This window comes from Euleptes europaea, chromosome 3 (assembly GCF_029931775.1).
Source record: "Euleptes europaea isolate rEulEur1 chromosome 3, rEulEur1.hap1, whole genome shotgun sequence".
In the NCBI taxonomy this organism is placed as follows: Eukaryota; Metazoa; Chordata; class Lepidosauria; order Squamata; family Sphaerodactylidae; genus Euleptes; species Euleptes europaea.
Genome location: NC_079314.1, coordinates 108748334 through 108770499, shown reverse-complemented (window position 1 = coordinate 108770499; position 22166 = coordinate 108748334). Strand labels below are relative to the sequence as shown.

Genomic DNA, 22166 nt, shown 5'->3' with positions numbered 1-22166 from the left:
CCTCATTGGTCAATTTGAAACGACCAATCACCGGGGGCATGGGGTGTGTGCCAAACTAAACAGGAACTTCATGTCTCCCGCATTTTCTGTTTACATGGATCGATTGGCACAGTTTCATCCCTGCTTTTCAAGGTAATGCATACAGTTTCCCGCCCCCCCCCAGCCCGGGTAAATTTGATCCTGGCTTAAATGGGTTAAGGGACCATGCGTTTTTGGCCAAGGATAAAGCCATTATTTTTGGGCAGCTTCACCTCTATATTGACTGTGGATGAGAAGTTGCCTGGAGAACTCTTGCTAGAAAGTCATTTTGTCCACCTTTTCTTACTAGAATATGTGACTGGTTCTGCTGGGAACCAGCAGGGTGTAGTGGTTAAGAATGGTGGTGTGGAGCGGTGGACTCTGATCTGGAGAACCAGGTTTGATTCCCCACTCTTCCACATGAGAAGCGGAGGCTAATCTGGTGAACTGGATTTGTTTCCCCACTCCTACACACGCCAGCTGGGTGACCTTGGGCTAGTCACAGATCTCTCAGCCCCACCCACTTCACAGGGTATCTGCTGTGGGGAGAGGAAAGGAAGGTGATTGTAAGCTGGTTTGAGTCTCACTTAAGTGGTAGAGAAATTCGGCATATAAAAACCAACTCTTCTTCTTATTCTTCTTCTTCTATGTAAATTACTCTCTTTTTAATCTTCTGTGTTGTAGGTGGTGCAAGCCACAGGAGGTCCAGAGCTTGCCAGTTCCATCCTCAGCCCTCTGTTAACAAAAGATACAATAGAATTCTTGCATTATACAGTCACAAGTGAAGAAGGACAGCTATGGATGTCGCTAGGGGACACGTGGACCAAAGCCAGGTAAACAAAACAAAACAAAACACCTTTCTATGTTTGCTGTTTTCTACATTCAGTTATCATCTAGCTTCGCTGGTATGGTTTGATGCTGGAAAATTATTTTGCTTCATGTGAGTTCTTAGTTCAAATGATGCTGTGTTTGGTTCTGCTTATTGCAGGGGTGTCGAACTGAAGTGTTACCAGGGCCAGATATGACATAAATGTCACTTGGTCGGGCCGGGCCATGCTTCGCCAGCCCAGATCGAGAGTAGGGCCGGGGTGGCTACCTCTGCTGGCTCTCGGGCCAAATAAGAGCTCTCAAGGGGCCAGATCCAGCCCGTGGGCCTTATGTTTGACAGCCCTGATCTAGAGATTTGCAAGCATATCTTTGACAACACCTGCTGCTTTAGGTCCTTTAGATGCCAGGGATCGAAACTGGGCCTTTCTGCATGCATGAAATATGCTTTACCATTAAGCCACAGCCCTGCCCATAATGTCGTCTGAAGAGTTGCATTTTGGAGGGGTGCGAAGGAATTGGAATAAAATGACAGGGATGCTGGGACTTAGCTTGAGTTTATTGCCCTGTTAATCTGACCCCCAAACATGCCAGTCATCAAAAGCCTGTCCCTTTTCTTTGCGGTTGGTCTTAAGGATGACTTCCAAGCAAGCAAAGGTGCATCAGTATCCTATTGATTCTGGCCGTTGCCAAGACTGCTTCCCTATCATTGGTCACCTTGATTCATTTCTAGCAAAGCCCATAAATTGGGGGTGGTGTGTCCAAGAAGAAACTGTAAAGCACATTCCAGGGAGCCGTATCTCTTTGGAAGATTCAATAATTCAAGCAGCAGGGCGGTGCTTTTTATGCGCAGCCTGTAGGTCTCTCAGATCATGGGGTGGGTGAGGGAGAGAAAATCCTGCTTCCAGTGTCACAGCACCAAGCAGCGAGAGCTGCTAGTTCAGGCAGGAATATTTTCACTGGTTCCAAAAATATCTCTCTGGTTAGCAATTGTCTGCTTCTGTATCTCATGGGAATCACAAGTGCAGAAAATATGAAAGCATTGAGTGTGTATAAATCAGAACATTTTCTTCACCGGTTTTCCACTGCTTAGCCTTTCATAAGGTTCAGGACATGCAGTGACACAAATTCTCAGTTCATTCTGTATTAAGAACCCTTTTGAGTGTTCAAAGAGCTTCATGCTCAGTCTCTTACTGCACTCCTTAGAACAACTGTGAGAGGCAGGTATGGCGATTCCACTACCACCACCCAGATGAAATGAAACACAACTCATTGTATTCTGATCCAAACTTAGGAAGATGAGGAATCAAGAACCCCTTAATAATTTGAATATGGCACTCGAGAGGCTAATATGAATTCTTAATGCAAAACTTTTATTTTTATCTTTGGGGGAAAGGGTCAAGTCAGATGGTCAGGGAGGTTTCAGGTTTAAACTTGGCAGGTGAAAACGCAACAGGAATGAGGGAAACTTCATTTAACTATATACAATAGATATTTTGTTATGAGAATGTAGCTGTTGGGTGTTTGTAACTGTTGAGAGAGAGATCACTTGGCGGTCACTCCTTAGACGAACAGTCATAAGCTTAGTTGATACAGCATTTATGAAATTTGTGGAGGCAGGAACAATACACACAGGTTCCAATTTTTCTTCTTTAAAACTCGATAGGGATCAACCCCTTTTCCTTGGGGCTATTTCCCTCAGGGAAGGACTACTGGTTTCACAGCTCTCCTCCTTCTACTCTGTCTGCCAGCCTCTACCTGTTCCTCTCAACTGCCACTCTCTGTCACTCTCAACTGACAACTGTAGAATCTTTTTGGAACCCCTTGTCAATCAAGATTCCCAGACCGGTAGAACGCATCAGCAGTTAGCCGTCCGTCACAGCAGGATAATATGATTACCCTGTAGTACACATGGGGAGCTAAATCTGAATGAGTGTGTGGTTTGCCTAAGGGCCAAACTGTGTATTTTGGTCCTTTTTGGAGCAAAATACATAATTTAGCTTGACCCTTGTGTAAGCCACCCTCATTCAGCAGCTGTGGGGGTGGGGGCAGGAGGTGGGGATCAGGGCCATATGGTAGGGGAGTGGGAGGGTGGACACGCAGGCACCTATTATTTCTGTTTAAAAGCGCATCCCCTGGTCTACCTTTTAAAAAAACCCATCAAGGAAGTAACACAACGTTACATGGTGAGTTTTTAGTTTGCTGTATGAGGGCTCAGAGCTGCTGGAGGGAGGGGGCGTTTTCAGCTGGGGAACCGCACCGGCGGGAAGGCAGTTAACTCGATGGGATCCCCACAGCCCTGGTGATCAGGGACAAATGGCACACCAGGGATTCCAGTCACAGAGCCTCCAGCATGATACTTCGGCTTACAGCCACCAACTGAGTTCCAGGCGGAGGCGAGTTTCCAACCTGCGGCTTTCGGATTCATAGCCTCCATCTCTTCCAGGGCCATCCTAAGCACTGTTACATCCTCTGAGCCCACTGATTTCAGTGGAACTAGAAAGGTGTAATTCTGCTTAGGACGGCGCCGCCACACACCGCACGACGCCAGTTTTTCTTCTCCTTTCTAGCTGCAGGAGTTCCTTTTCAGTCCAACGATTTCGGTGCCGTTTCTTGTTTCCTTTGATCCTGCCCCATCTGAGTGTCTCCTAGGCAAGTCACATTAGGGGGACCTGATTTTAATTCCCTCTCCCCCACAAAGAGCCATAAAATACAAGATGATGTTTGCTAACGCCACACCTGATAAGAGTCCCGGTCAGCCAGATTTTGTCGGAAGAGCCCTTTGCTCTGGAAATGCGAGACGGCAGGCTGGCCTCTTTCCCTACGCCCCCTTCTGCAGACTGCTAGCAAGCTCTGTGGTAACACCCACCAGTCTCTCCACAAAACTCTTGTGATTCTGGGGTAGAAACTGGAGGGCCCAACATTTTGGGAGCTGCAGGGCTTTTTAATGCACTCTGGGAAGTTGCCCGGGGGCCCCAAGAGCATAGGGGCCCCATGCTGATCTATGGATATTGTGACTTGCTGTCAACGAATAAATAAATACCACACTAAATTATAAATATTTGTTATTGGAAAATGCACATTTAACGTGTGTTTTACTAAGGATAATGAACAACATTAATATTAATTTGGGCTTGGATTAAGAATAAATGCTGAAGTATAGTGTAAGAAAGGACTTGTTCATTATGGAAGCACCAATAAATATATCCTTAATTTTATCGACCATTTACATTTTGATTCCTGTGAGTGGTTGTGTAGGTAGGGGCCCAGTGCACTGCTTTGCCGGGGGCCTGTAGTACTGTTAAAACAGCCTTGGGTACCTGGTGTTTCACCCTGTTAACCTGCATAATTGGAAAAGCCTGCTGTATGAAGCTGGGGGTTTCTGCAACTGCCCAGAGGAAAGTTGTTCTATAAACCTAGAGTCTCTGCTGTGACGGGAAAAGGAAAGGGGAGGGAGGTATTAACCATGGAAGGGCTAAGATAAAATAGTTCCCAGCTCTGGTGGGCTCATGAAATGCTTTGCTCAGTCCTTGCTTGCATTGCTGGAGATGAGGTTTTATATTTCATTGCTGTAGAGCCAGGGTGGTGTAGTAGTTAAGAGTGGTGGTTTGGAGCGGCGGACTCTGATCTGGAGAACCAGGTTTGATTCCCCACTCCTCTACATGAGCGGCAGAGGCTAATCTGGTGAACTGGGTTGGTTTCCCCACTCCTACACTTGAAGCCAGCTGGGTGACCTTGGGCTAATCACAGCTCTCTTAGAGCTCTCTCAGCCCCACCTGTCTCACAGGGTGTCTGTTGTGGGGAGGGGAAGGGAAGGTGATTGTGAGTCGGTTTGAGTCTCCCTTAAGTGGTAAGAGAAAGTCGGCATATAAAAACCAGCTCTTCTTCTTCTACTCCTCCTACTCCTCTTTAACTGTGCCTCCGGCTTTCTCCTTTACCTAGGGCAGAGTGGCCCAAAGAACAGTTCATCCCACCCTACATGCCACGGTTCAGAAACGGCTGGGAGCCCCCTTTGCTGAGCTTCATGGGGGCCCCGAAGGAGCAAGAGCTCAACCAGCTAGCAGAGTCTGTGGCCAACGTGGCGGAACAGCAGCGGAAGCAAGAGATGAAACGGCTATCAGCTGAGGTGGGGAAAGGGGGGAACGTTTTTTTCTTTGTAAAACCCAAGCGAGGAGGACTCGCGTTCACCAACATAAAATCGGCTTACGCCCGGCCAAGTGCTTGTTTGGTTTACGGCTGTCATCAAGCCCGGCATAACAGAAATGCAGATTGACCTCCTCCACAACTTATGTGTAGTCTGCCACACGCACAGGAGTTATTGTGAGCACAAGCTGCCCTGTTCACTCCTGTGAATAAAGGTGATAAGTATGCTCAAAAGTGAAGCACAAATCTGCTTAAGAACAGAAGAAGAGCCATGCCGGATCAGACCAAGGCCCATCAAGTCCAGCAGTCTGTTCATACAAGGGCCAACCAGGTGCCTCTAGAAAACCCTCAAATGACGACTGCAGCAGCATTATCCTGCCAGCACCTCATATAATAAGCATTGAAATGAATGACGATGCTCTTCTGAGCTGGGATTGATTAAAGGAACTAAGAGTTCATTCCTGGAAGCAAAATGAGCATAATTGGTTCTTGTAGGTTATCCGGGCTGTGTAACCGTGGTCTTGGTATTTTCTTTCCTGACGTTTTGCCAGCAGCTGTGGCAGGCATCTTCAGAGGAGGACAGTGTCCTTCAGTGTTACTCCTCTGAAGATGCCTGCCACAGCTGCTGGCAAAACATCAGGAAAGAAAATACCAAGACCACGGTTACACAGCCCGGATAACCTACAAGAACCAATGAACTCTGACCGTGAAAGCCTTCGACAATAAAATGAGCATAACTTTCTCACAAGTTCACAAGGTTGAAAGAGATCACAAGGGCCATTCAGTCCAACCCCCTGCCATGCAGGATCCCACAACCAAAGCACTCCCGACAGATGGCCATCCAGCCTCTGCTTAAAGACAGCCAAAGACGGGGACTCCACCACCCTCCGAGGCAGTGCATTCCACCATCGAACAGTCCTCACCATCAGGAAGTTCTTCCTAGTGGTTAGGTGGAATCACTTTTCTCTTAGTTTAAATCCATTACTCCATGTCCTAGTCTCTGGAGCAACAGAGAACAAGCTAGATTCCTCATCAACATAACATCCCTTCAAATATTTAAACATGGCTATCATGTCACCCCTTAACCTTCTCTTCTCCAGACTAAACAAACCCAGCTCCTTAAGTCTCTGCTCATAGGGCATGGATTCCAGACCTTTGACCGTTCTGATCACCCTCCTCTAGACACACTTCGGTTACTATTACCCCTGTGGGACAGGAACGTATATAGCTTAAGTTGCAGCTTTGCCGGTGGAAATATGGGAGAAGGAATGATCATGAACAAGAAGCAAAGATGTCACCTAGTTAGATGCACCTTTAATGGGATGCCAGTGTGTTGTGTAGCAGCCTGAATAATCCAAGCGGGCCAGAGCTTGGAAGCTAAGCAGGGTCAGCCCTGGTTGGATGGGAGACCCCCAAGGAAGTCCAGGGTTGCTATGCAGAGGCAGGCAGTGGCACTCTACTTCTGCTCACCTCTTGCCTGGAAAACCCCAGGAGGTGGAACCCCATGGCTTCACCATGTCATTTGCAACTTGAAGACACATTACTATTATTATTATTATTATGATGATGATGATGATCAATAGATTGTTGGCCTGCCTAGTAATACAACAGAAGCTCAGGGAATATAGGGGCAAAATCCGTTCCACATTCCTATTAAGGCAGGAGCAGGTTCTTGCTTACAATAATCTGTGCAAAAAATTAGACAGCATGATTGGCATTGTTTAGGATGGCGAAACATGGGCTATTCATCTTGATGTCCCCCGTAGGGTTTTCAGAACACTCAGATGAACATGTAAATAGTATCCGGTTCTGGAATTATGGTGTCAGGTTATAATTTGTTACTTTGATTGTGGAAGCCGTCAGAAGGAGAGAGGCGTGATCCGGCGACAGGACAGTATCAACATAGTGTAGCTCAGAGCTTGTTCCGCGTAAGATCTTCTCTTTCCTTTAGGGTACCTTTTTCGGAATTCAGAAAAACAAAACTAAAAACCCACCCCGGCGTTAATGGCATACTTGCTATCATGGTTACTGTGTCTAGCCCAGCTGCAAAGGTTTTGAGCTGACGTCTTTAAAAAGTATATCAGAAATCCTGGTATCTAAAAAAAAACACCACGATTACCAGGCTGAAAATGCATGACATCCTATGTGAGTTCCTGCTGCCCACAGGCACATACTTGAATAGGTTTCCTGATTGGGCATAATTACCGGAGGAAAGTGCCATGAGATAGTAGGTGGAATTTCTCTTGCAATTATTAAGGGCCATTTTGGGCCTTTTTGCACACCGAGGAGCCGCATCGGTTTCTATGTTCCCTTTGGCATGTATGAGCTGGTGGTTCTCAGTGTATGGGGGTTCCGGCCTCTCCAAACCAAACAGAGGGGCCTGGACTCAGGCTTTACTACTCCAGCCAAGAGGTTCATTTCTGGGAGGGCAAGAGCCACGCACAAACTCTCCTCACACCTCTGCTCAAAGCAATCAACAGAATTTATTGGGTGTAGAGAGTTTTTTAAAAAAAGCAAAAACTCATTCTAACACAGGCAATAAAAAAGAAACTTAAAACAATTATCTAGCCGTGCTAACTGCTCAGAAAGCAAAACTGATCACATACGGTCTTACTGCCAGTTCCCGTGGCCCCAGACGATAACCAGAAGGAGTTTATCTCCGTAGAGAAACCCTCCCTCTTTCACATCATGGGCCTCATTGGTTTTAGTTTCCCAATACCCTCCCAGCTGTAATTCCCTAGGGCGTGAACCTCTCAAGGCCAAAATGCCCTTTCAGCCAGCCCAGCTGTTATGACAGCTTCTTTTTTACACTCGGCTCCAGCGGCTTCTGTGATCTTGGGTCCATTTTGTAGCATCCGAGATCAAAAGTGGAAGGCTAACCCTTGGTGTCCTGACTCAGGTACTCTAAAGCCCTTCATGTGAAGCGTCCCCGTGGATGTGGCCAAGGTGCGGAAGTAACACCTGATAATAGACCCACTGCTCAGACAGACATCTTTTCTCATGAGTCTGTTTTGCTTTTTAATATGCTGGCTTGTGTAAGCCACAAAACAGCACCTCTTGTTGTGATTGCACCAGGTCAAATGCTACTTCCTCTGTATAGTTAGGGTCTTGGAGACAGTCCGCTTGGAAGGTTTTGGAGCATCTGAACTGAGACTCGGACCTAGCAGCACAGAGATCGTTTTGTCCTGTGTCCACAGTCTGATGAAGCACTGCATCTGCAAAAATACACTTCCAGTACTGCAAAGTACTTCACACAATGCGTAGTTAAATTGTGGAACTCCCTGCCCCAGGTTGTGGTGATGGCTGCCAACTTGGAAGGCTTGAAGAGGGGAGTGGACATGTTCATGGAGCAGAGGGCTATCCATGGCTACTGGTGAAAATGGATACTGGTCATGATGCATACCTATTCTCTCTAGGATCAGAGGAGCATGCCAAATATATTAGGTGCTGTGGAACACGGGCAGGATAATGCTGCTGCAGTTGTCTTGTTTGTGGGCCTCCTAGAGGCACCTGGTTAGCCACTGTTTGAGTAAATTGCTGGACTTGATGGGCCTTGGTCTGATCCAGCATGGCTCTTCTTATGTTCTTAAAGTCTTTGCCTAGCTTCTGTTGTCTTCTGAACAGTGACTCCATATTTGACAAATGCATAGCATGGTGTGCTTAAGAGCCAGCATGGTGTGGTGGTTAAGAGCGGCAGACTGTAATCTGGAGAACCGGGTTCGATTCCCCTCTCCTCCACACAAAGCCTACTAGGTGACCTTGGGCTAGTCACAGTTCTCTCCAAACTCTCTCAGCCCCACCTACCTCACAAGGTGCCTGTTGGGGGAGGGGAGGGAAGGTAATTGTAAGCCTTTTCAGACTCCTTACAAGAGAGAAAAGCATGGTATGAACACCAGCTCTTCTTCTTCATAATCAAAGTGGAAACTGTGTAGATGTGAGTCATTAAAGGATTACACATACTGTGTGAAGAGGGTCTTCTGCCTGACATTTTTTACAATCCTGCACATCCCTGGGTGCTTACTTGCAGGGTAAATGAGCAGTCTTCCATCTCCTCAGTCTAGAAATAACATATATGTGCATGCCATCAAATCACAGTCAGCTTACGGTGACCCCAGCGAGGGGCTCTCAAGGCAAGGGAGAAGCAGAGGTGGTTCTGCCATCCCCTTCCTCTGCAGAGCCTTCCTTGGTGGTCCCCCATCCAAGTACCAACCCAGCTTAGCTTCTGAGATCTAACAAGATCGGGCTATATCATGCCAGCCTCCTTCCAAAATGACATATAGTCCTGAGTGAACGGCAGTGGGGAATGACCACTTCACGGATATGATGGCGTACGAGTCGCAGCCCCGATTTCTGGTTCTTATTTTTTGCGACATGGCTAGCTGTGATCTGTACGGGTGTCAGAGCGTTCGCAAGGCCTCCTTGCCACACAAGACCTGAGGATTTCTCGGTCACTTCTTCATATAGCATGGGTGAATCGCCCATTACGGTGAGAGCATTGGTGCCAGTTTCCAGAGATGCTGTTAATTCTGTGTGATAATAGAGCCATTTGCCTGCCTCAGGACTTGACAGCAAATCCTTCTTTTTGTTTTCTCTCTCTTCCAGCATTCCGGTATCTCCGATTATCCTCCGTCTGATGGGTATGCATTCAGTAACACAGCCTACAAAAGAGGGCCTCTGCAGGACCAGGGGGCAGCGGTAGCCGCTTTCAAACAAACTGTTAGCCGACATGTAGATAGGTAACACTTTGATGGATGTCCTGTGTGCAGCTATGGAGAACTGTCCCAACCGATTGCTTTTAGGGTGGAGGTACCTCTCTGCGTGGGTCTGCTTCTCTTTGTAGATATTTCGAGTAGACACTCTTCTGTGTTAGAGCTGTTAGAACCTCTTTCACTGTGGTTCCCCCCCCCAAAAAAAAAGCCTCTGAGTGGTTCTGTTTAAACACACTGCTGTCAATGTTTGCTTTCCAAATCTAACTGCAAATTGAATTCTAAAGTACTGAATTGGAGCTTGGGGTCTTCTTTCACTAATGGACAGCTAACTCCCTTGTTTACGGCTAAATCTGAAGGATTTATTATCATTTGCATCCGAATACATTTTCCCTCTGTGTGTGTATCTTTTTCCGTTCTAGCTTCTACCCCAGCCCTGCTTTTCTCTCTCCTCCGTACATCATAAGTGTCCTCACATTCCTCAAAGGGAGGGGGGGCGGGAGCTGGTTTTCACACTGGGTCTGCATTCTGGGTCCTTCTTGGCAGGGCGACCTACAAGGGCATTCTCAGCCATGCAGCAAGCGGGTCGGAAAGATTCATCCAGTTGGCCCACCTTATGCAGGTCCAGAACAGAGATGCTTTCTGCACAATGTGGGATTTTGCAGCAGGGAAGTGGCTCTTAACTAGTGTAGAGCAATGCAGGATGAGGCCCCCTAAGTCTGTGGATTTTTCTAGGTGTTGGTAATGCTTGGGAAGGAGCCTGAGATAAACACTTGGCTTTCTATTCTGTGTCACTATTACCATGTGAGGCTCTGTATTTGTCATAAGAACTAGCATGTCACAGGGTTGTGTGTCTACTTGTATCTCTGCCCGCATCCTATGCATTTGTTTTATACATGAACACACGAAGCTTCCTTCTACTGAATCAGACCATTGGTCCATCAAAGTTAGTATTGTCTACTCAGACCGGCAGCAGCTCTCCAGGGTCTCAGGCAGGGGTCTTTCACATCACCTGCTTACCTAGTCCCTTGAACTGGAGATGCCAGGGATTGAACCTGGGGCCTTCTGCATGCCAAGGGATGCTCTACCACTGAGCCACAGCCCTTCCCCTTTTCTGGGGCAAGTCTTAGGATCGGGGCCGTAAGCCATTTCCTCCCAGGACAAAGTCTATTATTGACAGCCCAGTCTTCAGTTCCTTGATGGCCGGATAGCTTCACGGTATTGATTGTTCCTTGGTAATAGTCTTGTAAGCCTTTTTTCATAACTATTTTGCCACAGTTATAAATCTCTCCACTTTTTGAGTCCCAGCAGGGCAGGCACCTTAAGTTAAATTTACACAGCAGAAGGAGCTGGCCTGAGCTGGGGAGGGGCCGTGGCTCAGTGGTAGAGCATCTGCTTGGCATGCAGAAGGTCCCAGGTTCAATCCCCAGCATCTCCAGTTACAGGGACTAGGCTTAAGCCCCCTCTGTCTGTGCACCACAGTGTCAGTCTAAATTGTGTCCCTCTGCACCTGGGAAGCATGAAACTTAAGAAGATATCCGTCCTCCCGCTCAGGGGTAACGTAGCTTTTCCTTTACCTTGAATTGAAACATTCTGGACGCACATGGCCAAGTGTCCTTTCCTTCTCCTAGTCTTACTCTTAAACTACTCGTGGTAGTAAGAGTTACTCCTGCCTAGCACTGCAAGGAGACACAGAGGCTGTGCCTAAGGGCTACAGATTGGCAACCACTCCCAGGCCTGTAAAATCATGGAGTGAGCATCATCACAATAAATCTTCCCTGGCTTGCGCATTTTTTTTGCTATCCTGACATGACATCGCAGCTTCTCACCTGGCATAAGCAGCTCCCCCGCCAGTTGTGAAGACCGCTGGGTTTGCAGATAATTAGATACTAGGTGGCTTCTCTCCCCGAGCTTCCGTTGCAATGTGCGAGATGAATGTTTCAACAAGCCCGCGGAAGCGAAGCTGAGATCTCCCTTGATTGGTTCGAGCCATGGCACTCCTGCCGTGCGAGTCCTTCTCACTCCGCCAAAGTGTGCTAATTACTTTCAGTGTGTGTCCCTTCAGTATATGTCAACTTCAGACCTTAATACTGTGATCCTCATTTATCCAAATGGTTGGGAGGGTGCGGAGAAGACGGAGAAAGGTACAGCATACCAATTGCCAACGGGCTAGAGTGGAGGGGATAAAAATGGAAACGTTGATTCACATTGACATACGTCCACACCGGAGGTGGGGGATATTGGCTACTGTGAGGAAGTCGGACCACCAGGCATTTTGGATAATTGAGGGTCAGTTGGTGGGAATTCTTTGGTTCCTCCTGCTCTTCTCTTCAAGTCAATTGGAACAGTTCTCCACAGCTAGCCAAAAGCTAGGTAGCCACTTGAGCGCCCCTGCGATGTGCTCAGGTGGATTTAATCCTGAGAAATACATGCTTGTCTCACTGTGATGTGATGTTTAACATGCCAATATTTCAAAGCTTCTGATCCCCCATGTGTTAATTTGCAAACTTCCCTTTATGCTTGTTCATGTCACTTATTTATATTCCTGTCTTTTTGAAAAAACAACGACAACATTTTTTAAAACCCTTCTTATCCCTGAGGATTTGTGGGAAGATGCCATTTAATATCAGCAATAACAATTAAAATGTAAAAAACCTACACATTAGCCTGCCTCTAAATACTATTGATGCATTGTCATCCATTCATACAAGGTGACAGTTCCCTGCCCCAAAGCACTTACAAAATGGTCAGTTAGGGATGGTCTGAGATTTTGCTTCTCTCTGAAAGAGACCCAGGTATTGGCTTTCAACCAAAGTCTGATATCTAACGTGGGGGAAGGAATTCTGGCCTGGCTTTGGTGGCCTGGGTCAAGTATTTAGAGTGAAATTTTAACATACAGCCAATTTCAGTTATCATTATTAGGGTGTTTTATGGCAGTATTTGCACAGTGCCAGACACACCCACTCCTCAAGCCCCGGAGAATAGAGAATTAAGGTGATAAACCAGAACAAATATGAAGCCTAAAGTGGTGAAATCCTTCCCGAAAGGGCAAGGATTTTTGTCCCGTAGAATGCCTTTTGTAAATCGTTGGCAAATTGTGATGTATTTCCAGCGTGGTGTAGTGGTTAAGAGCGGTGGACTCTAATCTGGAGAACCGGGTTTGATTCCTCACTCCTCCACCTAAGCAGCGGATTCTAATCTGGTGAACTGGATTTGTTTCCCCGCTCCTCCACATGAAGCCAGCTGGGTGACCTTGGGATAGTCACAGTTCTCTCAGAACTCTCCCAGCTCCACCTACCTCACAAGGTGCTTGTTGTGGGGGGAGAGGAAGGGAAGGTAATGATCGTAAGCCGGTTTGATTCTCCTGTAAAAAGGAAGAGAAAATCAGCATATAAAAACCAACTCTTCTTCCCCTGAATTCCGATGTGCCAAAAGAGCACAATTCTGCCCAGGGCAATACAACTGTATGCAACAAAGCTGATATAAATCCAATCTGCACGCCCTTTTGCAAGAACCGTTGAGACCTGCTCACCCCATAAATTCTTCCCTCCCTCCCACGCTGCGGCGGGTGCACGTGCCAGCCTGCGTCGCCGCTACTCTAATTGTGAATTGTGCTGTTGCTGCTTCCACCCCTTGCCAAGTTCCGCTGTTGTGACGGATGGCCGATTGCCTTGCGCGGTTGTAAATTCTGGACCAATCGGCATCGCTAATTATATTTGCTGGCAGGCGGCACTTCCTCGCTCTACGCAGCGATGTCTTGCCGCCAGCCGAGCTGAATAATCTTTGGCCTGTTCTACCCCGTAGAAATTACGAAGCTCACGCGAAAGCCCAGACCAAGAAATATGCCAAAACCAAGTATGACTTTGTGGCAAGAAATCACAGTGAACTTTCGGTCATGAAGGATGACATCTTAGAGGTAATAATACTCTTGTTTTGATTCCCCCCGGCCAGGTGTTTTCAGTTGTGATTGTGGTGTGGTGTCATGGTTAGGCGCAGTGGAGTCTAATCTGGAAAACCGGGTTTGATTCCCCGCTCCTCCACATGAGCGGCAGACTTTAATCTGAAAAACCAGCTTGGTTTCCTCACTCCTACACCTGAAGCCAGCTGGGTGACCTTGAGTGAATCACGGTTCTCCCTGAAGTCTCTCAGCCCCAACAATCTCACAAGTTGTCTGTTGTGGGGAGAGGAAGGGAAGGAGATTGTAAGTCGGTTTTGATTCTTCTTAAAAGGTAGAGGAAGTTGGCATATAAAAACCAACTCTTCTCCTTCTTGTTGTCACACTCGTCAGAGATCACATTCCTAAAACATGGCATAGGAAATGTCTCGTTTACTGTGATCGGTTCAGTTGTGTGTTTCTTTGGAATCATTCAGAAATGAGAGTGTGTCCTTCACTGCCTCTGTCAGCTGGTTAGGTTTTTTTCAGGCCCGTCATTTTCAAATTGTAGTCCAAGAAATCGTGACGTCCCAGGGAAGCCTGTTGCATGCTCTTTAGTGAACAGGTCACCAATGGCTGACATGGTTCCCTGGGAGACTGATAGTCCGCCATGACTTCCCATGAAATGCCCCGCTGCAGAGGAGGGTTTGGTGTATCAGGGGCCCTATCATACAAGACCAAGCAGGTCTGGCCACTCCCTCATGTGGACTGGTACAGACCATTGGATGGCATTCCAGCATCCTCTACAACATGCGGGGGTCCTTTCGCCAATGCATAAGCATTTCCTGCAAACTATTTTATTAGAGTCTGCCTTTAAAGCTCCAGCATAGTGTAGTGGCTAAGAGCCGTGGACTCTAATCTGGAGAACCGGGGTTGATTCCCCGCTCCTCCACATGACGTCTCCTGGGTGACCTTGGCCAGTCACAGTTCTCTCTAAACTCTCTGAGCCCCACCTGCCTCACAAGGTGTCTGTTGAGGGGGAGTGGGGGATGGAAGGCTATTGTAAGCCGCTTTGAGACTCCTTATGGTAGAGAAAAGCGGGGGATAAAAACCAACTCTTCTTCTTCTTCTAAAAACAAACAAACAAGGAGAGGTTTCCTGAAGATAGAACCTTTTGAAAGCCTTTTAAAATATTCTCATCCCTGCATTGCACAGCTCATGAAGGTGGGCCATTCGGGTGAGCAGATCCGTGAGCAGGAACACACTGGTGGATGGGGGTTGGGCCGTGGCTCAGCAGCAGAGCATCTGCTTTGCATGCACAAGGTCCCAAGTTCAGTCCACCAGTTAAAAGGTTCAAATAGTGAGTCGATGGCCTGAAATGCTGGAGAGCTACTGCTAGTCAGTATTGCCACTTTGGGTTCAGGAAGCAATTTCCCTCCAGGCCAAATTGGCCAGGGATCCTGGTTCTTCCCCCCCCCCCTCCCCATGTTCTGGGCATGGAGTAGGGGTCACTAGGGGTGGAGGGGAGTAGTTGTGAATTTTCTGCATTGTGCAGAGGGTTGGACTAGATGACCCTGGTGGTCCCTTCCAACTCTTCTATGATTCTGATACTGACGATAAGCCAGTTGTCTGACTCAGTGTGAGGCAGCAACGTGGGTTCAACACATGTATCAGTGTTGAACATCTGTACCAGTTCTCAGCTGACTTGGGACGGTTCTCTTGCAATGCCGTGTGCTTTTATTTCAGATCCTCGACGACCGAAAGCAATGGTGGAAAGTCCAAAATGCGAGTGGAGTTGCAGGATTTGTGCCAAACAACATCTTGGAACCTCTGAGATCTCAGGAACCAGGCTGCACGGAACCGTCCTACGTGCACACTATACAGGTATCTGATATTCTTGCGAAATTTGGAGACAGGAGTGAATGAATAGGGTTTGGTCCCAGAGCTACCGACAGATGGTGTTACCAGGGACTAAAGTGCAACCGTCTGCTAATTCTTGCAAAGTGAGGAAAAATTCGGAATCAGTCTTGCGGGAACAGTTCTAGCTCTCCAGGAGGGAAGGAACAGACAAGGAAGTGGTTTGAGCTGGCCAGGCAATAATCTTCTGGTGGTCCCCGGTCCTAAGAGTGTGCAGCTGTCCTCGACCAAAACCAGGGCCTTCTCAGCACTGGCTCTGGCCTGGTGGAATGCTCTGTCTGGTGACATCAGAGCCCCGCAGAACTCTTTAAGTTCTGGAAGACAGAACTATTCTGCCAGGCCTATAGTTGAGGTTGACTTTAAGGTTGACAGTGAGGAAATTGAAATTGTTCAAGACTTTCTATTCCTTGGCTCCACCATCAACCAAAAGGGAGACTGCAGCCAAGAAATCAGAAGGAGATTGAGACTGGGAAGGGCAGCCATGAAGGAGCTAGAGAAGATTTTGAAGCGTAAGGATGTGTCACTAGCCACCAAGACTAGATTAATTCATGCCATCGTATTCCCTATTACTACGTATGGGTGTAAAAGCTGGACAGTGAAGAAAGCTGATAGGAAGAAAATAGATTCCTTTGAAATGTGGTATTGGAGGAGAGTGTTACAGGTACCGTGGACTGCCAAAAAAACAAATCAGTGGGTTATAGATCAAATCAAGCCTGAACTGACCCTAGAAGCTAAAATGACCAAACTGAGGCTATCGTATTTTGGTCACGTCATGAGACGACAAGAGTCACTGGAAAAGACAGTCATGCTAGGAAAAGTTGAGGGCAGCAGGAAAAGAGGAAGACCCAACAAGAGATGGATTGACTCAATAAAGGAAGCCACAGCCTTCAATTTGTAAGATCTGATCAAGGCTGTCAAAGACAGGACATTTTGGAGGACTTTCATTCATAGGGTCGCCATGAGTCGGAAGCGACTTGACGGCACTTAACGCACACACTATAGTTGAGGGCAGCTGCGGATACAACATCTGCTGGCCTCCCTAATTCCCCCCCTCTGTATTATATGCTGGAATCCATTTGAGGGGGTGGCCTGCCTGTCTACTCGGTCAAGTCGGTAGAAATTGGAGCACCCTCTTGAGACTTGCCTGGTTTTAGCTAAAATGTTATTGTTTGATTGTTTTAAATTGTTATGGTTGGTATACATTTTAAATGTTGTGACCTGCCCTCGGCCAGGTCGGGCGGGCAAGAAATCAAAAAATAAATTAAAAACGAATAAATAAATATGGAGTGGAACCAGACAAAACCAGCAGCCTTCAAATTCTAAAGCGTCAGCCCCACTATAGAGGAACTTTGGACTGCTGATGCAAAGTTTGCTTGGATTTTTCAGGAAGTAGCCAATGAGGCTACAGCTCTAGAAAAATCCAGCCCAGGGACTCGATCCTGATTAGTCTTTGACCATGCAATGATACTGCGTGAGCAGCGGTTGGGCAGTGGACATTGTTGACTTATGGCAACCCTGTAGGGTTTGCAAGGCAAGAGACGAACAGAGGTGGTTTGCCATTGCCTGCCTCTGTGAAGCAACCCTGGACTGCCTTGGTGGTCTCCCATCCAAGTACTAACCAGGGTGCCGACCCTGCTTCGCTTCCCAGAGCTGACGAGATCAGGCTAGCCTGAGCCATCCAGGTCAGGGTGAACAGCAGTTTAGCTCACAAAAAATACTGTTTTGAAATGCCAGTGTTCACCTGTATTTAATAAGTTGAACTGATTTTTTTGGAACAAATTTCGTTCATTTCTAGCTTTGGTTTATGACGATGTTTGTTTTTCCACTACCCATCTGAGTGCTGCTGCTCATCTACATTCTAATGTTGGCTTGCGCTTTTATTTTAATCATAAATGCTTGTCATACATCGATAGCTGTTGATGCCAAAGAGGGAGTTTGAATTGTTTAAGGTAGGGTGTTTGCTTCCCCCCTCCTCCTTTCCATCTGGAAATTTGCAATCCTTAGCTTCTCACCTAGTTTGTCTTGCTCGCATGCATGCAGATTTCTTTGTTTCTATTCGGCTTGGGGATTTCCTTTGAAAAGAAATCCTTGGACCGTACAAGAGATGTGTGTAACCCTTGAGTGCTATCAGAATTCTTTCTTTGAGGTTTTTCAGGGATAGGTTCTGTAGCGTCTTGGTGTGCTGTGATGAAGTGCCCTCACTTTTTTGCTACCCAAATAAGAGCAAATACCAGTTCAGAAATTTAAAAAGCTCGCTGTAACACTGTCGTGAGATTTTCATATCTCTGCAACGACTTTCACGGGTGGCAGGTGGCAGCTGTGCTGTGTAGCGGTTCTTTTAGGACCGATGAGATTGGATTCCGAGTTTGCTCTTCCTCTTGACTTTTATTTCTGAAAATAAACCTTAATCCATCTAAACCTGGCTGAGCCTTCCTTGAAAATTGTCGCAGTTTTTTATATTTGTTGTCTGCCAGCCCATCTGGTGCAGGGCCAGAAAATAAGCCATCGCAGGATAATGAAAGTCTTTATTATTTACCATTCATTATTCAAAAGTGATGAGATTGGTTTTGATTTGCCCATATCACAGGGTGGCTGTACAGACGGAGAAGTTATTGGAAAGCTCTTAAATGACTGGCCCCAGGAGAAATACCGCCCCAAACCCTTCAGACTGGGCGGGAGACGCATAAATAATTTGCATTATTGCTGTGTAATCCAGGAGGACTATTTTGGATTTGATCTCGGGAAATGTAGCCATTTGTCTGTTTTTAGGACTTTGCCCTCATTCCTGGAGACCGTGATTCCAGGGCTAGTTTTCCATGTTTATATTCTCGGTCTCAACTGCATTAGTTCTTTTGTTAAACATCCACAATGTGGACAAAAATATTCCCAGTTATCGTTTCCAAAGTTTTTAGTAGAAATGCAATGTTGTAACTTCTGGAAGCTGAACTCGCAATACTAAGGTATAACTTTTATTTTTTAAAGTCTTCTGTCTTTGTCCATCCCACAGAATTTTTTGTGTACGGGTGGGTGGGTGGGTAAAACAGGTGATAGCATTGTTTATTGCCACATTCTATGTCTCTGTGTGTGTTCTTTAAAAAGATCACATTCAGAGTCTGTGGGGCAGAAAGTGGTGAAGGGGTTCAAATTTTGTACCATGCCTGGGAAATCCAATTGGAACTGCTGCGTAATTAAAGATCTAAGCCAGAGCAGTATTCCTCTGTTGAAAGCAGAGAGGCAGTCCATCCGGGAAAAGTGTGTAAGCACGTCCTGAAACTGGAGGTGGCGAACCTTGGTTGGTGTTGACCAAAGGGAATCACAAAGTTGCACCCTGGGACAAACTGTAAATCTGTTTCTCCTTATTTTCACATTCCCATGTGAAGTAATGCATACAGTTGGGATGTTTTAGAAACGTGTGCAGTGCTGATCTGTTTAAGACGGCTGTTTTCTCATTTTGGGAGGGGGGTGGGGTTGTCGCATAGTTGCTAACTCATTGCAGCCTCATTTACAGTCACATTTGTGAAACCGCACGTGAGGCTTCTGCCAGAATTTTGCAGAGCCCTCGATGGTAATATCACCGTGGTCCTATTTTGCAGCGGGTGGTTTTGTATTTGCATACGAGATATAAAGGAAATCCACTCGAATGCCTGCTGTCTGTTTTGTCTCTGACTGTGCTAGCCCCTCGAACACACACACAGCCCAACCAAGAAACAACCAGACACTTCATTAGGGACCGTTGGCTATCACACCCCTTGAAGCTGATTGCAATAATCTGCTAAAACCAGAGAATCATCCTAACAGCATTTCATGGGCAAAACTTAAAAGCTGGTTGGTCGCAGAGACTGACCCTCAGAAAGTGGGGCTGTATGTTTCCTGACACAAGTCATTGGCTTATGCAGGGGTGGGGGAGAGAGACAGACAGTTAGGAACAATCCCCACGCCCAATAATTCAAGACAGCTGAAGTTGGAGGCTAAATGAGTAGACCTGCGTAACAATGAGGCCTGAGTAAATGAAGCCTGGAAACCAAGCCCTATGAGAAAAGGCTGAAGGACGGGAATGTTTAGTCTGGAGAAGAGGAGGTTGAGGGGGGCCATGGTTGCTCTCTTTTAGTATTTGGAGGGCTGTCACTTAGAGGAGGGCAGGGAGCCATTCCTGTTGGCAGCAGAGGATGGAAATCACAATAATGGGTTTAAATTGGGGGCGGAAAAGTACCGGCTGGATATTAGGAAAAATTTTTTACAGCAAGAGTTGTTCAACAGTGGAATCAGCTGCCGAGGGAGGTGGTGAGCTCCCTCTCACTGGCCATCTTCAAGCAGAGGCTGGACAATCACTTGTCAGGGATGCTCTAGGCGGATCCTGCATTGAGCAGGGGGTTGGACTGGATGGCTTGCATGTCCCCTTCCAACTCTATGATTCTATGACTCTGGGTTGGTTTGTCTTGAAGTCACCCCTGCAGCACCATGGCTCGGTTGCCCTGACTTCTGAGGTTCAGGGTCAGGTGAGCAGGACGTTGTTTAACTCAGATCCTGTGGGGTATGGCTACCCATGCTGCACTGGTGAGCTTTGTAGGGAAGGGGAGATGGGTTGAGAAATGCCTTGGTGGGGAGACTTGGATTGAAAAATGCTTGTGTCACAGCACGTATGCTCCCTACTCTTCATTGTCCCATCTCCACTGAAGTATTCTGTGAACTCTCATGGCTTCTGCATATAGAATCTATGAAGACCAGATCAACTAGGATTGAAGGGAGCACTTTTACTCTGATCCTAATCAATCCCCTTCCCCAAACAGCACTCCAGTTCTAAGAGCTTCGTATGCCAAAGAGGCCCATATACCTAAGAGCCTTGTATAGGTAAGAGCCTCATATACCTAAGAGCCCCGTATACCTAAGAGCCCTAGTTCTAAGAGCCTCGTATACCTAACAGCCCCATATATCTAAGAGCCCCAGTTCCTAAGAGCCCCGTATACAACACCGCAAGTTCCTTGGAGGAGCAAGAAATATTAATGAAAATAGAACAGAGACAGGCATTTCTGAAATGAACAGCTTGCCCATCTCCTCCACCTCAATCTGTCTTCTCCATGGTAGACTAGGAGCTGGAGTAGAGAGAACCGCATCTTGCCAGGGGCTCAGCAAGACCAAGAGATCAGCCTTTCCTCCTCCCACAGCCCTCACACTCTAGGAGGAGGCCAGATGAAGAAGCAGGAGCCGAGTGCCAGCTTCACAGTCAGGATTCTTGGTCTTTGTCCCCAGGTCTATGCCAAGTCCTTCCCATGGTTGAATCACAGAGCCTCATCAAGACTAAAGTAAAGGAACACTTACGCTGAGCTCCTTTATAACATGTCCCACCTCTCCAAACATTCTGGCTGTATCCTCTTCCGGGATACATCACACAAGCAATATTCTCTGTCCTTGAGGTAAACACTAGTAGGCCACAGGAGTTGGCATGCTGAATATTACATAAGAACATAAGAAAGGCCCTGCTGGATCAGACCAAGGCCCATCAAGTCCAGCAATCCGTTCACACAGTGGCCAACCACTGTGAATATTAGAATATTACTTCATGACTAACATACTCCTTGTGGCTGCGAGTGGCATGGAAGAGGCAAACGTGCCACTGAGGAGTGGGGTTCTGTCAGGACTTTGAGCCCACAGTGGGTCTTGAACTGGTGATCAGAGGGATGTCAGGTACGAATTCAGCCTGTGCACCACCACACGAGCGCTGGCCAATAGAAGGGACTTGCAGTGGAATCAACCCAAGAAGTCTTTGTGCACCAGTAGGTCACAGCAGGTCAGGTGATCTTTCTGACCGCTTGAATGGCTTCCAGGTCGGGCTTGATCTAAACTTCTAGGAGGCTACTTCCTGTAGGTCCCAGATCACTTTCACAGTTCCTTTCTTCCCCTCTTTGTGCCTAACCCACTGGGTCCAAATTGAATAGGATCTAAGAAACAGTTCTTCATATTTCTTTAGTACAGCATGAAAAAATGGAGGTTTATTTTTAAAGGCCTGTTTGTTTATCCAAAGGGTTTTGGCTATTAGTGCTCACATGCAAACAGCCGGTGTCCAATTTGGTCTCTTTGCATTCCTTAGAATCAACTCATGAGGCCTTTCGAGTCTCTTTATTTAGCAATTTGCTGCAAATGTCTCTCTCTGCGGGGTGCGACTTCTCTCTTTCGCACACATTTTTCATACCCAGATCTCCTGCCAGCTTCCTCAGACCCAATGCAAGCATCTGCTGCCAAGTGACCTCTTTTTCTCAGCCGCCTGGGAAATGTGTTAGGACAGAGGAAGGTATGGGGCAGGGGCTCATTCTGCAGTTGCCAAAACTGCCACTAAGTCTTTGCAGCTCTGGTAGAATAGTATTGCCAGGATACTGGCAGAGCGCCCCCACACTCAGAAATAAGTATTGCAAGTTCGTGTCCCAAGTAGATTATTCCCGTTCCATTTTTGAGTGACGCATCCAGCTCAGATGCGATTCCTGAAGATGGAGGGAGCTTTATGTTCTTTAAAGCCACATTTTGGCAGCTTGAAGACTCTTAGGATTCCCTCATTCTGTTTTTTTTTTTTTTTAAGGTTTTAGCACTCATGGTTTGATATTGAACACACATGAACACATGAAACTGCCTTACACTGAATTCAGACCCTTGGTCCATCAAAGTTTAAGACCGGCAGCGGCTCTCCAGGGTCT

At 46.9% G+C, this 22166-nt stretch overlaps 1 protein-coding gene across 3 annotated transcripts in view; it reads left to right on the top strand.

Annotated features, from left to right (window-relative positions):
* Positions 1 to 22166, top strand: part of EPS8 (epidermal growth factor receptor pathway substrate 8) — an 81234-nt gene that overhangs the window by 46748 nt on the left and 12320 nt on the right. For 2 of the 3 annotated variants that reach the window (XM_056846224.1, XM_056846223.1), the window contains exons 12-16: positions 703 to 851; positions 4786 to 4969; positions 9589 to 9722; positions 13497 to 13608; positions 15313 to 15450. In XM_056846224.1, the coding sequence (XP_056702202.1) occupies positions 703 to 851; positions 4786 to 4969; positions 9589 to 9722; positions 13497 to 13608; positions 15313 to 15450 (717 nt within the window). The remainder of the gene's footprint in view (positions 1 to 702; positions 852 to 4785; positions 4970 to 9588; positions 9723 to 13496; positions 13609 to 15312; positions 15451 to 22166) is intronic. The other variant, XM_056846225.1, reaches the window with a different exon arrangement.